The sequence below is a fragment of the Olea europaea genome, chromosome 7 (assembly GCF_002742605.1).
Source record: "Olea europaea var. sylvestris chromosome 7, O_europaea_v1, whole genome shotgun sequence".
In the NCBI taxonomy this organism is placed as follows: domain Eukaryota; kingdom Viridiplantae; phylum Streptophyta; class Magnoliopsida; order Lamiales; family Oleaceae; genus Olea; species Olea europaea.
In genome coordinates this window covers 24,785,868-24,801,359 of record NC_036243.1, presented here as the reverse complement: position 1 = coordinate 24,801,359, position 15,492 = coordinate 24,785,868, and the positions used below count along the sequence as shown (strand labels likewise).

General features: G+C 37.4%; 2 protein-coding genes across 2 annotated transcripts; one reads left to right on the top strand and one right to left on the bottom strand.

The window, feature by feature from the left end:
* The first annotated feature begins 2,136 nt into the window (after positions 1–2,136).
* LOC111397547 (tetratricopeptide repeat protein SKI3) lies at positions 2,137–10,220 on the top strand. The gene is made up of 7 exons (XM_023024534.1): positions 2,137–2,401; positions 5,348–5,721; positions 5,805–5,899; positions 6,896–7,138; positions 7,615–8,258; positions 8,592–8,795; positions 9,655–10,220. The coding sequence occupies exons 2-7, from the start codon at positions 5,458–5,460 to the stop codon at positions 9,825–9,827; spliced, it is 1,623 nt and encodes a 540-aa protein (XP_022880302.1). The 5' UTR covers positions 2,137–2,401; positions 5,348–5,457; the 3' UTR covers positions 9,828–10,220.
* Positions 10,221–12,300: 2,080 nt separating this feature from the next.
* Positions 12,301–14,740, bottom strand: LOC111397546 (protein LYK5). Its single transcript, XM_023024533.1, has one exon. The coding sequence runs from the start codon at positions 14,539–14,541 to the stop codon at positions 12,553–12,555; it is 1,989 nt and encodes a 662-aa protein (XP_022880301.1). The 5' UTR covers positions 14,542–14,740; the 3' UTR covers positions 12,301–12,552.
* Positions 14,741–15,492: the final 752 nt, after the last annotated feature.

Here is a 15,492-nt window from a genome sequence, read left to right as displayed (position 1 = left end):
TGCAGCTTATCCTCAAAGCTATGATCCACCCAAGGAGGACGATCTCTCTTTTTAATCAAATGCCGATATTGATCTCCAAATAGTAAACGCTCATGCAACTCAACCCCAAAATCTCCACGTGATTGTGTATAATGAGGAGCATAAGAAATTAGCACTGAAGGCTGGCCTGTAGTGACAAAAAATTGCAACATCGAAGGCTCGAATTAGTCCCGATTAGGAAACAATTCTTTCACATTGAAAATATAACTTTCATTTAAGTGAGATGGCCAATCAAATGGAAAACCTTTATACGAGTGGTCCAAAAACTTTTTCTTCACATTTTTGGGAAAGCGGATCAAAGAGACTCTTAATAAAGTATAATATTCTTTAATAGAGCGTTCTAATTTATATTATACATCGAGCCCATGTTTGTTTCCCATTTTTTCCTCATTAAAATGAAAAATATGACCGTTATCCATCACATCAACCCACCATATTTGAATTTCTATCTCTTGTGTGAGGCCTGTAACGACTATATTTTTTATTCTCATTTTTACATAAATGGGAAACAAACGGGGTACGAAAGTAAATTAAAAAATTTCATGATTGGAAATGATTTGACCTTTTAGCTTGGGATGAAATTTAGGAACATTACCAACATAATGATGAGCTAGCACAGAGTGTCGATAATTAGTGGACAACATCCTAATGTCAATAGGAAGAGTGTGCAATCGAGTAATGACCTTAGAAAATAATGTGGTAACTCGTGGAGTCTCATGTAATTGAGGAAGGACTAAAAAAAATTCAACATGAAAGTCGTGCAACATAGTATACACAAGATCTAGGACATCTGAAATGTTTGACTTGTATGACATTATTTTAGGTTCTTTATCAATTATGTCAATGTTAAGAGTATTAGCTACAGGTGTGGTCAAAATAGAGGACACGATACTTTGTTCACAGCTTTCGACTTCCTTGAAAATGGAGGGGAGAATTGCACTATAATCAACTAAACAAATCCTTAAAGATTTTATAACCCGTGACAAGGTTTGATTGTGTTAACACACTTTTCAAAAAGTCTATCCACCACACTAAATGCAATAGGAGAAACATCTTTATGTTTATTTTGAACACTATTCAAAAGAAGGGTAATTAAATCTAGAGAAAGATTATCACTTTCTTCTAATGTAAAGTTCATGATAGTCTTTATGGAAGTGAAGACATTCCCTAAACGATTTCCTTTTAGAGCTACAAGAAAGTGTTGGAACATGTCAATTATCGTACGTTCACAATTTAGGTCCAACATTATAAGGCAGTATTTCGCATTAGCCATGGTATCTAGTATCCTAACTTTCGTAGCATACAAATTGATGGATGTGCTGGTGAGATATGCAAATGATGATATAATCAAGGGAAAAGTATCTTGCATTATTTCATCACAAAAAGGAGGATCTGGTGCCATAATGCGAAATACTTCACCAAGATAAGAAACAACTGTAACTTGTATATCAAATTCAGGATGTCTTAATAGCTTATTTGAAACCAATGCCATGCTAAGTGTATTTATAGATGTAAGCATGGAAACAGAAGATAATTGGTACACTCGTGAAAGCAAATACTTAGTGTGTTCAAGTAATGATAGGAGTTTGTTAGAAGGCAATGAAAATTGAAGAAGTTTTCGTCTATTTGTCAACAAGTAGACTTCTAACGTTTGATATTCACACCAAAGCATTTTTTTATTGTATTTATTGACAAGCTAAAACACTAAAATAAAAGCATATATTCAATATAATAAAATTGTTACCTCAGGGGACTTACAAGAGTTGAACAATGCCATAATCATGAATCTCATGATAGGCACGACTATGGTGGTAAAGCGGAGACTAAATCGTCCGAGCGGCTGTGTCAATCAACAGGAATAAAAAGAAAACCACGTGCAAATAATGGCAGAATTTTTTTTTTCACTTTTTCTCCTTTTTTTTTTCATTTTCAATTTTTATTTTATTTTATTTTATTTATTTATTTATTTTTGGACTAAAATCAAATTACACTTTTGAGTAAACCAACAATGGCAAATTAAGGCCCAAAATATATAATAACCATACATATTTTCCTCCAATTAAACTCTTTGCAAACATAAAAGGCATAAGCCAGGCTCAAGACACCTATTGTAAACACAGCCCAATTGAAAATAAGTACCTAGTTTCACGCCAACTCTGGGATCGGCCGTTGGATGAAGATGGCAGCGTGGGATGCTGCGATTGGAGTCGGGACTTGTGATAGTGGAGGAGGTCGGCGAGGGAGAGGGTTGACTGCTTGGGTCGCCGGTTTAGGAGCAGCAGGTGGTTTGTTTAATGTGTCGATTGTGGCAAAACGAAGGGGCCGCAGCAACAAGTAAGCAGGTGGAGTTTTCTGGGCTGAGGTAGGGATATTATTGTTTTGGTTTTTTTTTTTTTGAAAATGGGCTGTTATAGTAGTTTTAGATTGTGGGTTACTTAGATGAAGACGTCAGGGTGCAGTCGAGTCGGGTTTTGAGGAAATCTGGTTACTGGAAGCGCTGTTGGTGGTGTGTCGTGGGCTAATTTTGTTGGGACTTTTATGTTGGTATATGGGGGATATATGCATGGGTTGCTGATGGTTGTCGTTTCCATGGATTAATAAGGGAGGATCTTTGTTTATGGTTGGTGGTGGATTGAATCATAGTTGTGGCGGTTGACTTGTAGGTGGTTGGTGAAAGTTGCAGCCGATGGGTATCTGTAATTAAACTAATTGTGTAGAAGATGTTTTCCCAAGTTTGGCTCTGATACCACTTTGATGCAGGACCGATAAGTCAGAACAAGAATTAACCACAGCAAGAAGAACAAGAAGAGAAGAGAACTGTTAGGAAGGGGAAGGGGAAGGAGAAGGGAGAAATAGAGAAAGAGGGGAAGAAGGAGAGGGAAAATATGGCCACAAACCAAACGCAATTTAATTCATTCCTCAAAACTGATGAAATTACGTGGCAATTAAGTTTAAATAGTCAAAACAAAAACCTACCTAAAACGGGTTTGGTCCAATACAAGTCCAATTACATAAATAAGAATCTCAAGACATAGATAAATTTCAACTAGAAATAGAAAGACATTAATAAATAAAACAAGAAGTAAATTAATTTAGGCCGATGTCCGCATCAAGTAATCTCTCTGTATTGTTGAATGGTGGATACTGTAACCGTGCTGTGAGGATTGCCCTTTTGTATTTTTTCTTTGCTTGTTTCTCTTGATACTTCTTGTTGGTGACTTCTCAACTACGGACAAATTGCTAGTGTCTGTACATGATCGCACAATTGTATAAATGCACATATATCATATATGTATGTTTGTAAATTTCTTTCAGAATATTTTATCTTACAGTTGATAAATTAAGGAAGTTTCAAGAATAATATTTTAATTATTGGTTATAGAAATATCAACTTTTTGGCTTGTAAAAAAGTTGGTTCATACATATTTTGTTTATTACAAAAGTTTATTAACATAGAATATTCACTACAAGAGGTTGACTTTACCTACTGAAACATATTTAGCTCATTATTTTTCCCTGAAATGATTCTCTGATTATAAGGCTCTCATTTTTAGGTTATTTCGTGTGTGTTTTCCCAAATGACGTGTCTATCAATTGAATACTACAATGATTAAACACCCCAAGTTTTGAATCTTCTAAAATTTCGCTTATCCAAGGGAATATTGACTGTGTTGCTTTAGTGGCTCTAAGGGTGGCTGAGATTTTTATATCATTTTGGGATGATGGATAGTTCTATAATTGTTGGCGTCTATGACCTGACGAATAAAGACATTTTGTGTGATAATGGAAGTTGTATTTTAAACAATTTCATCTCAAGTATAGGTAATGGATGCTAAATGAATTATAAACCTATAAATGCACGCTTAGACAGACGTACTATTGAAGATAATATACAAGTAAATATATTCATACTGCATATGATAGCTTGAGCTTCTAAATATGGTGGTTCAACTTAGTATTAATATATCTATCATCTTAAACTTTTAGATGGGGCAATTGAACAATCATCGTGGTATCAGAGTAGCCAAAGAACCTAGAATTAAGTTTCACAGTCATCCTTTTAACTAAAAATGGATACTGCCTATTATATAATACCAATAAACTTCCCAAATAGTTTAAGCTTTTGGATGAGGTGGTTCAACACATACAAGCATTTCTATAATATATGTATCTAGTGTTCATTGATAGTGTATCGTATCTGTACTGTGCAGACTGCTCTTTGATACTTTGTGATCATTTTTTTACCAGGTGCTAGTGTGCTTGTATATACATACATGTGTGTGCATATTTTTAATCAAATAATCTATTACAAAATTGATATATTAAGAAAGTCTTTAGAAGAAATATTAGTTATTGGTTATAACAATATTCAACAATGAGAGGAGACGGAGGTGGGGTTTCAGCGGCCGCATGTGGGGCCCACGCGCCGCCAGAAATGCCGGTGGCTCACGCGCCTCACCGGCATGAGTCGGAACAGCCTGTAGAGGCGGCCGGTCAGGCGTGTGAGGCCTGGATCTGGTTGGAATAGGGCTGGAGATAACAGATGCAGCCGTCACATGCATGGGTTGGTGGCTGCTATTTTGTGGCGTGAGGCCGGTGGGGATGGGTCATCTGTTTAGGGTCTGGTCCATTGAGAATTATTTTATTTTACATTGTATACTGGGTTTAATGTGGCGGCTACTAGGCAAATAGATGGGCTGCCCAATTTTATCACGTTTCTTTCGGATTTGTATCGATAATACACTTCATGTGTATTATTGTTTGATTAATAAAATTTCTGATTACCTTTCCAAAAAAAAAAAAAACAAAAACATATTCAATTTTGGACTAAGAACAATGTTGGTTCCTATACATTATGTTAATTACGAGAGTTATTAACATACGATATTATTAAGGTTGACTTACAGTTTGGAAAACTTTTTGCTTGCCATTTCAAGGAAATGATTAATGAAGTCGTGAAATGGATCATCTGCTTTTATTGATATGGTTTTTATTCTATACGGATCCAAAAAAAAAAAAACAAAAACATATTCAATTTTGGACTAAGAACAATGTTGGTTCCTATACATTATGTTAATTACGAGAGTTATTAACATACGATATTATTAAGGTTGACTTACAGTTTGGAAAACTTTTTGCTTGCCATTTCAAGGAAATGATTAATGAAGTCGTGAAATGGATCATCTGCTTTTATTGATATGGTTTTTATTCTATACGGATCGACTTTTCAAATGGTCATTTCTCCACACCACATGTTTGCTTGGAACTGTATATGTACTTACATGTCAGTCCTTTCTTAATGTTCTAGGCCTGCTTGATACTGAAGGCCTGCATATATATGCTCTAAGTTTATGGCAACTTGGCAAGAATGATTTGGCTCTTTCCGTGACAAGAGCACTGGCTGCAGGCATTTTATCCATGGAACAAAAACTTGCTGCTGCTTCTGTTAGTTTAATATGCAGGTTGCTGTATTACATTTCTGGGCAGGAATCCGCGATCACAAGCATTTTGAAAATGCCCAAGGAATTGTTTCAGAGTTCAAAAATAAGTTTTGTTGTGTCTGCCATTCATGTCTTGGATCAAAATGATCGGCTCGACGCTGTTGTCTCAAGTAGTCGTTCCTCTCTTGCATCTCATGAAGAGATCACTGCAATGCACATGTTAATTGCAGTTGGTAAACTAGTAAGCCTCAAGATTTTATGGATTGTTCTTGTAGACTTCGTTGTCATTTATTTTAGTAGCTTATCTGGTTTTGCTTTTCTCAGGTCAAGCATGGATCGAAGGACTGCCTAGCAATTCAAAACGGAGTAGATCATCTTAGGAAAGCTCTTCACAAGTACCCTAACAGTAGTGTCTTAAGGTAATTACATGTTTGGCCTTCTTATTCCAGTATGAGTTTGAGCTGTTCTGTGTTATTCTTCTGAACACTTGTTCCATTTTTCCTCAACTTTCAGTGTGTTGCTTGTTCTGTGTCTTCTCTAGAGTTAGGTCCATTAGAAAAGTGAGATAGAGGGACCTGCTAATGATTATTTACTTTTATCTAAGTTAATTTAAGGTAACTTGTAGGCAGAACTAGTGCATGTGTATTGTAGTTGAACTCTTGGAAGAAACTAAAGCTTAATGGCATTTATTGATCCAAATTTTAGATTTTTGATGGAAATGCACCTTAACTGTGCCAGGCAAATTTGTTTCTCTTGGTTGACTAATCAAGACTTCAAATAACATAATTAAGTGGTATTCCTAACACCAGTAGCTGGCATGTTTCGTTTTGCCTTCTTGTAAACTCTATATTACCTAGATTGATAAATCAACGAATAAAATTTATGACTATTTAGGGAAAAAGATCTTTGAGAGCACTTTCTGTTTTATAAAAGAAATTACCAAACTATGACCTCAGATTCTTAAATCTCGCCCTACAGATAAATTTACGCTAACTGTTCTCTGCTTAAGATATATAGGTTCACCATGCTTTCTCTTTCTCTGAAGTTTTCTATTCCAGCTGTATCTTTTGTTGCACATGCATTGCCATCTCTTAGTTGCTCTTATATTCTTCCCTTTTATGGAGGTGTAGGGGTGGGGGTGGGAGGATCCGTTTAGCTTAGTGCCTCAGTCTTAATTATTGTTCTCCTTTCTTCTGGTCTTACAGAACATATCTGTGTATCTTCATCTATCTCATATCAACTGTTTATTGAGCTCCAAGTTCAATTTGTGTAGTAATTTCAGTAGGTGTCTGGACCCATTCTTATTTTGATTAGTCTTCATTGCCTTAACAATGTTGCTAATATTCTTCTGGAATTATTTTCTTATGTTCTATTATCATGCCCATGCTTCCTCTGATGTCATTTGCTTCCATCAGAAATCTTCTGGGTTATATCTTACTATCTAGCAAAGAACAGAGAGATCTTTATCTTGCAACTAGAAGCTCCTTTATAGACTTGTCTGACCATAAAAAAGAAGAGGGAATGAAATCTGCATCTGAGATTGTTGGTGCTGGAACAGTTGCTTGTTATTCAACTGGAAGCTATAATGGGAGATTTTCCTTCCCCACCTGCAGACCCCAATGGCCTTCTGGATCTGGAGCCATACAACTTCTGCAAAAGTAAGCTACTTTACCTTTTATGCTTCGAAATATTAATATTACCGGTGACCGTGTCATCTAAAAGCTTAAACTGTTAGAGAGAAAGGGACAGGTTTATTTAAAAAATGTCTTTGTTAACGTGCAGATTATTTATTTATTTATTTATTTTTCCCTTCCCTCATAAAAGGCTTAACATATGCACATTTTTAAATAAATGGATGAAGACAAGACTTGTACCCAGTTCTTTTGCCATTCCATGTTAACCATCTCACTTAATAGCTTAAACTGTTAGAGAAGGGCACATATATTCATTTAAATTATGCCTTCAAAAATTACCATATTTGTTTTTCGCTATTATTTTCCCTGATGATGTTGCACTTCTGGATTTTATTGTCTTATGTGACTGGAAAGACAGTTGCTGATGCAGGCATTTGTAATAAATTTGGTCACAAAAGATCATGAAAAATATTTTCTGCCTAAATTCTGTGCTGTTGCAGGAATTTGCATCAAGAGCCGTGGAACCTTAACATGAGGTATTTGCTTACTGTAAACTATCTACAGAAGGCACGTGAAGAGAGATTTCCTCGACATATTTGCCTTGTTTTAGAGCGGCTAGTAGCTGTGGCTCTTTCTAATCAGTTGTACTCAAGGAAAGACATGTCTTTACAGTACAATATGTTCCAACTTCTGCTTTGTGCTGCTGAGGTTAGCTTGCAACAAGGGAATCATAGCGAGTGCCTTAAGCATGCTAGACTTGCTACGGGGCTTTCAGTTCATAATAGCTCTCTCTTTTTTGTGCACTTGCTACTGTGTCGGGCTTATGCTGCCGAAAATAATATTGTGAGCTTGAGTGAAGAGTACAGAAGATGCATGGAGCTTAGAACTGATTCTCATATTGGTTGGATTTGTCTCAAGTTTATTGAATCCCGATACAGGCTCCGAAATGATTCCACTATATTAGCATTGAACTTTGAGGAGTGCTCCAAAGACTTCAAAACTTCATGGAATATGTGGATGGCTGTATTTGATTTGGTACAGGGTCTTATTGCTATTTGGTCCGGGGATTTCATCGGTGCAGAAGAGTTTCTCATGCAAGCTTGTTCTGCAGCCAGTGGCGAAAGTTGCTTCTTTCTTTGTCATGGTAAAATATAAAGCCTCCGTTTGGCAAAATTTATAAATTGTCAAAATTCATTTTTGATGACACATTCCAATGGACCAACAAGTTCTATCCACTTATCCACTACTCATTTTTATTTATTTACAAATTAAACCATTTAAAAATTCTTCCCAAATGGATCTAAATATTTGTTCACTTTGATTCATCGTTTCGAATAATTTGTGCCCTGAAAGATAATCGTTTAGATTTTTGGCAACTGAATGCTTAAAGGTGGTGGCTTTCGAAGAGAAATGTGACCGATGATGACTTAGTATTCCCATTCTGGTGCGCATTGCTGAAGTTATCTTTTGATGGCAGGTGCCATCTGCATGGAGCTTGCCAGACTGCAGTGTGATTCAAAGTATATCTCACTAGCTATAAGAAGTCTCAAGAAAGCAAAAGAAACTTCTCCAACTCCCTTGCCTATTATGTCCCTCTTGCTTGCGCAAGCAGAAGCAAGCCTTGGCTCCATAGCAAAGTGGAAGGACAACCTTCAAGATGAATGGTTTTCCTGGCCTCCAGGTTTTACTTTTTCTTAAATAATATCTCTATTTTTCTGTGTACCCATAATGTGGACCAAATTATTAAACTTCTAGAAAGTTTTGAGTTTCAACCATTTTGACAATGCTATGGAACTATGCCTACTCGATCACTTTCTCAGAAGGAATTTTGGTAGGGAGCGGTGGCCCAAGTTGGATGCACAAGGTTTGGAGATGTAATTGACTTAGCATTTAGTAACAATGGACAAAATTTCCATAATGTTATTCACCAACATTTTGAGGAATAAACAATTTTAATGGGATTACACCCTTAATGAAACCTGGTTGTGACATAAATTCCAAAATTTCTTACTCTGTTTCTTCTCCGTTGACATCTGTATTGACATGCCCTATCATTGGAAGCAGACCACTGAGTGGTTGCAAGACAGTAGAAGTGAAGCGTTTATCATACTAATTATTTTAGAGAGAAACACATGGAAGGCAGGCTACTTGCCCTTGAACCATCATAACTCATGATTACCTGTCTTTCATCCAAGTATTTTGTATGTTCCAACTAAACCTAATAAATGAAAGACAATTAGCTGTGAGTTTGTGCAAGACCACCATTGCCTACCCCATCAACTCCAACCACTTACACTAATCTCTTGTTGTTTCAATATCATAACCAACCATGCTCATATTCAAGTCCAAGCTGTCATTTTACTGTTAAAAGCTTCAGAAGAGTAACTCCATTTTCTTTCTTGAAATGCTTATAATTGTTATAATATTCAAAATTAAACAGCCAACGCGTCTTCGGTGGTTTCACATGAGCAATTACCTTACTCAGCTATTCATAGCGATTTTATTATCAAGTATACTGAGCTGCAATATATTTCTTGCAGAGAAAAGGCCTGCTGAACTCTTATTTCAAATGCATTTGCTATTTAAACAGCTGAAAGAATCATCACCCAATCCAGATTCTTGTCAGAATCCTCTTAGATGGATTCTTCAAGCAATCCATACGAACCCTTCGTGTCTGAGATATTGGAAGTTTTTGCAGAAGAATATAGAATGATATAAACAGTCAGGTAGTGAGGATTTGTGAGATGATGGTCTTTGCCATAACATGTAACTTTTTCCTCTCTTTTTATATTTTTCTATCTTGACAACTGCGAGTTACTGGCAATCGGGAGACAATTTCATATCGAGTGAGGGTTGATGCTTCAATGATCTCGTCTTCTGTACAATATGATTTCTATTTTACATGCAAATTGGAGTACTTGTAATTTACACCCTTTAAGAAAGAAAACTGGGACGTCAATGTTTATATCTCTTTTAGTTTTAGGTTTGAAGCTTGTGGATGGTTACCTGCAGTTTCAGGCTGTAAAAGTTTCCAAATTCCGAAAAGATTATGTACTCCTGTTCATTTCTAATTTGGCTGGTCATGTATGGATTCTTTTCGTTCAAATTTTTTGTTGTGTATTCGGTGTGAACTCAGTTAGTTCAATATTAATCCTATCGTTTTCCCAGTTCTGATGTGATGTATTGGTCGATCTTCCTTAAATTGAGAAGAGCATGATTATTATTGAAATGGCAAGGGCCCCGATGAAAGAGAATAACTGGACTTTCATTCGTATTCTAGAATAAAAAAGGGCTTTCAATGGGAAGGAGCCAGATTACGGAGATTGTCAAAAGGTTCTGAAAGACCTCTCTAGAATACCCAATAGTCTATTCGGGGCAATGTAAATTGCACTGGTGTTATCAGCATGAAGTGGTGAGGGAGACGAGATATACTCCATATATCCAGCTCCAGCAGTTATTTGCAACTTAACTGTGGTACTTCTAGATGAGGGCTGGTTTTTATAATTTGTTGTCACTGTATCAGTTCATTGCTATATCAACACAGGAAGATGCATAGCAACTAAATGTTTGTGCAGGAACAGATCAAGATATTGCACATTTATGAAATCACCGGTTCATAGTATAAAATTTACTGCAAAATTTCAAGCATAAAGCACACAATCAGACAGAAAAGACCGGCTTTTCATGTGATCAGACGGTAAGCAACAGAGAAATCCATAACGAAATTTAAAAGTGATCATGATTAGTTGGGTCTAATTTTCAAACTGGGTGTCTGCATTGACCGATTGACTCGTTTCTTCATGCTAATCCACACTCCAGATTTCATATGGTCCCATGCTCCCATCACTGCTTGATCTTCTTCAACAAGTGAGACAATGTAGGCAAATATTTCAATCACCACAGACCTCAGAAAATATCAAGTACTATCGGCTTCTCGAGAGAAAAAAAGTTGACTTCTCTTACAAAGGATGTAAAACAAGAAAATGAGTTTACTTATAGCAAAAGATCATGCCAGCACCCGCAAAAAAAACACAAATTAATAAACGACTCCCTCAAAATCAGTTCTTATTTCTTAAAGCAATCAACTTCTACATGAAAGAATAAATTGCTTATAGAAATAAATCACGTAGATCACTAGAACATAGATGGTTGAAAGAGGAAAATCATCATTTCGGCTTACCTTTTTTAGGCTTGAACTCACGAATCTCATTCAAATTGAGGGAAAACACGCTTTCTTTCCAGAGTAAATTTTAAATTCATAGTATCCATTTGTTTGATCCAATTGTATTCTTCACCAACCAAGAAGGCACGAAAGAATCAAAACTTACTAACATAAAGTCGCAGCCCTCAAAATTTTGGTGTGAATCTTCCCTAGTCTACCAATTGTTGTTGTCCATTAAGTGATCCACTTCTTGCCATCTCAGCCAGCAAGAAGGTACACTCTCCGGTTGCCTTGGCATACTGTACATAGGAACGTGTTGAGAATATTATGTACCAAGGTACTCCCATGTCTGATGTCCAGAATAGACCAGGCAACGCTGGCAAAAAACCAATTATTCCAGTATAGGAAAAGACGTACAAAATTAAAAAGGAAATCATCTTTTGCAGGTACTGAAGGAACAACCAGGATTTAGAAAATCAAGAAAATCATTATGGAACTTTAAATGTGCAAAAAATCAAAATACCTTGAATTCTTGTGCAAAAACCTTTACAACCAAAAAAAGGAAAAGGAGAAATAAATCTAATTTTTCCCCTTTCGGGTGCCATTGAATTGATGCAGTAATCTACTAGGCTATATGGCAAAGCTGAACTAAAAAATTGCTCCACCCACAATAAAAGTACAGGCTATTATTGAAATGGCAAGGGCATTCCTTAGTTACTACTTAATATTGTACTTCTATCTGAGATTAGAATCATACATATATGACTATTGGCTAATTTGTAGTACCAATATCATGAGTGAAACGATAGATCTCTTAGAGCTTGTATTTTGCATCCCCGCGTTTGTGCCAAATTCTTTAGTTTTTTGTTATTTTATGAACAAGAGTAACTATTGTGTTGGTTAAGCTGTTAAGAAGTTGAAACCTTTAAAGACCTAACATTTTCCCAATAAAAATGGGGCTATGTTACATAAATGTTTCTGTGTCACTGTGTCTGGTTCATTGCTTTTTCAACACAGAAAGATGTAAAGCAACTAATTCTTTTGTGTAAGAACAGATCAAGAAAAGAAATTACACATTTTCATGAAATCATTGGTGCATAACACAGAATTTATTGATTGTATTTTTCTATTTAATACGGACAACACAAAACTTTATTGAAACGGACCAAAAAATTTAGGACAATACTTCTAGACATGAGCTGATTGCAAATGCAATACCAGGGTAGGATAAGCTTCAGCTGAAGAGCTGGCTCAGGGATAGTAATCGGTGAACCTATTATCTGCCATCGCCAAATGATCTTGAGTGTTGAAGGTCATCTGAAGGATCCCAGTCCAAGGAGGATGAAAGAAGCTTGGAAAGAACCATGAAAACATCAGCCACCGCAGGACGTGAATTGAGATCATGAGCAACACAGTTCTTAGCAAGTTGAGCCATGGAGTATGCCAATTCTGTTGGATACTCCTTCCCTAGTCGAGGATCCATGAATTGTTGCAGTTTCTCTCTAACATTCTCCCCATCGAGTACCTCATTTATGCGAGCGGATAACAAATCGCCTTCTTTATCGAAGCCTTTAGAAGCAACTGCTTCCCTTCCAGACATGAGCTCCAACAACACCACCCCAAATGCAAAGACATCCAGTTTTGGAGTGATCAGTCCACTATCAATGTATTCAGGAGCCATATAACCGTGCGTGCCCACCACATGCCGAGTCATTATGGGTGTGCTATGATCTGTGTCCGAACTCCTGGCCAAACCAAAATTGGCAACTTTAGCCCTCATGTTACTGTCCAGAAGGACGTTGCTGCTCTTCAAGTTCTTGTGGATATATGGAGGATTGGTGAAGTTGTGAAGGTAATTCAAGGCATCAACAATGTCATAAGCGATCTGAACTCGCTGTTTCCAATCAAGAAAGCCAGTCGAATGAATGGAATTAAAAGAATCTTGGTTCTGCATCTTGTTATTTTGTAGCCAATCACTGAGGGAACCTTTCTCGGCATATTCATAAACAAGGTAGGTGACTCCCTGGTGCAAGCAGAAACCAGAAAGCCTAATGATGTGGGAATGATTGATTTGCCGTAGAACATCTATTTCACGCGATACATCTCCCTTCATTACCTTCACGGCAGCTTCATCGCCCTTGAACGAACCCCGGTACACTGATCCATTGATTCTATTCGCTTCTGCAAATGATCCCGTGGCCGTTTGCAGGTCTTCGAATTTGTAGACTGTAAGAGTTTCAACTGCATTCCGTATCCCTTCAGATGATACCGACGAAAATGGCTGCCCCTCTACAGATTCATCGTTGAGTTTCTTAATCAGGGACGGTGGCGTTGGCAAAAATTGGTGGCGGCGGGCACGGCGGTGGAGGAAGAACCAAACCCCGGAGATTAAGACTAGGACGAAAACAGCAGCACCAATTCCGACTCCTACGAAAACCCACTTGCGTGAAGAGCCACCTTCGTCAGAGGGGGTGGTGGGCAGGCTCGGTGGAGGTGGAGGAGGAGGCGGCGGCGGAGGTATAGCATTGATATTTTCCTTGGTGGGTTCTTTAGTGAGGGGTACTAAAATCGGAGTGAAGAAAAAGATGAGCTCGCTTTCAGTGAGCTTGTTGGCGTTGAGGATCCCTTGGACATCAGCGCCGGCGCCGGAAAATGCACGGGCGATAGAACTGTAGTCATTCCCCTGCCGAATTAGGTAAGTGAGCAGGTACTTGAAGCCGGCTGCCGTCTGGTTTGCAGTGGGACAAGCACACAAAAGCGGAACGTTGAGTCTCATGTTCACAACCAAAGATCGAGGACCGTAAGGATTATTAGCTTCCATAGCCTGGCAGGTGGTTAAAGACTGGTAGGTATCGTTCGCTACCAAGAAGTACGTCTCCCCTTGGTTCTTGAGCGTGTATGACGCGTTGTGCTGGTACCTTGAATCAGCGGCGGAGCAGGAGCAATTGACGGGCACGACGACTAGAGTATCAACAGGGAACTCACCCACATCGGAAACATTATTGATTCTCGCAATTTCCGATGCATCGGCGGCGAGGAGGTAGGCAATATTGACGGCGTTGTTGTAAATAGTAGTGGATCGGAAAGTGAGGTAAGAGCGGCAGGAGGCGGCGCCGTTGCAAACATAGCCGCGAGTAACAGTGTCGTTTTGCTCGCAGTTAAGCTGTTTGTTGTTTACGTAGCTTTGTTGGCCCTGCAATTCAGGGAACTGAACAAGAAGAAGAAGAAGAAGCAAGAATACAAATGAAAACCAATTGGCAGCCATTGTTGAAGAATAAGCACTGCAATTTTTCAAGTATATAAACACACAATCAGAAAGAAAATTGTGCTTTGATATGATGGGGCTAAGACTTATTCAAATTATTAACTAAATCACATGGTAAGTAACATAGAAATCCAAAAATGTGAAAGGAAAGGAACGGAACAACATTGTCCAGATCAGTTGGATCAAATTTTCAAACAGGTTTTCTGCGTTGACCAATTGACTCGCCAGCTTTAATTCTGTCCACTCTCGAGACTTATAGGGTTTATATCACTAATGGCCATTGAAGTTAGCATTCAGTGTTACTCTGGTCACTAAAGTTTAATTTATTAAAAAATATTACTAAATCTTACAAAAGATTAATGTTACTCATCATCACTCTTGATGTCAGAGATATATCATTATTACATGTTCCACAAATATTGTGGCAGTAGCTCTCACGACTACATGTTGATTGGATAAATATATTATTACTCTTACAAAATATTTCAATGAGACCTCTAAAGTTTGACATTCATTTTCATAATTTAGTGTTTTACATATTTTGTGTGCCTAGTCAACAAATTATATTTTATAATCAAGACAGTTTCATCGTAGAACTATTATTTTCCTTCATACACATGTGATTTATCATGTCCCTGGCTCCTTAGCGACATCCCCACTAGTGACATTCGACGAAGGAGCGAGCTGAATTGAGCGATCTCATCCTAATTCAATTGCCTCAAGAAGGGATTCATTTCAATTATAGGATTAAAGGAGCAACTTTCATCCTTTGCTTCATCTCAAACGGCACATTCCCTCCTCTTCATCAGGTCAGTCCAAATGAGTTAGTACTTGTAATTATAGATTATGTGCTTATAAAATGAATGTCAAATTGAGTTGGTACTTATAAATTAAATTTTAGTGACCAGAATAGCATAAAGTTCAAAGTTTAGTGACTATCAATGAAATTAG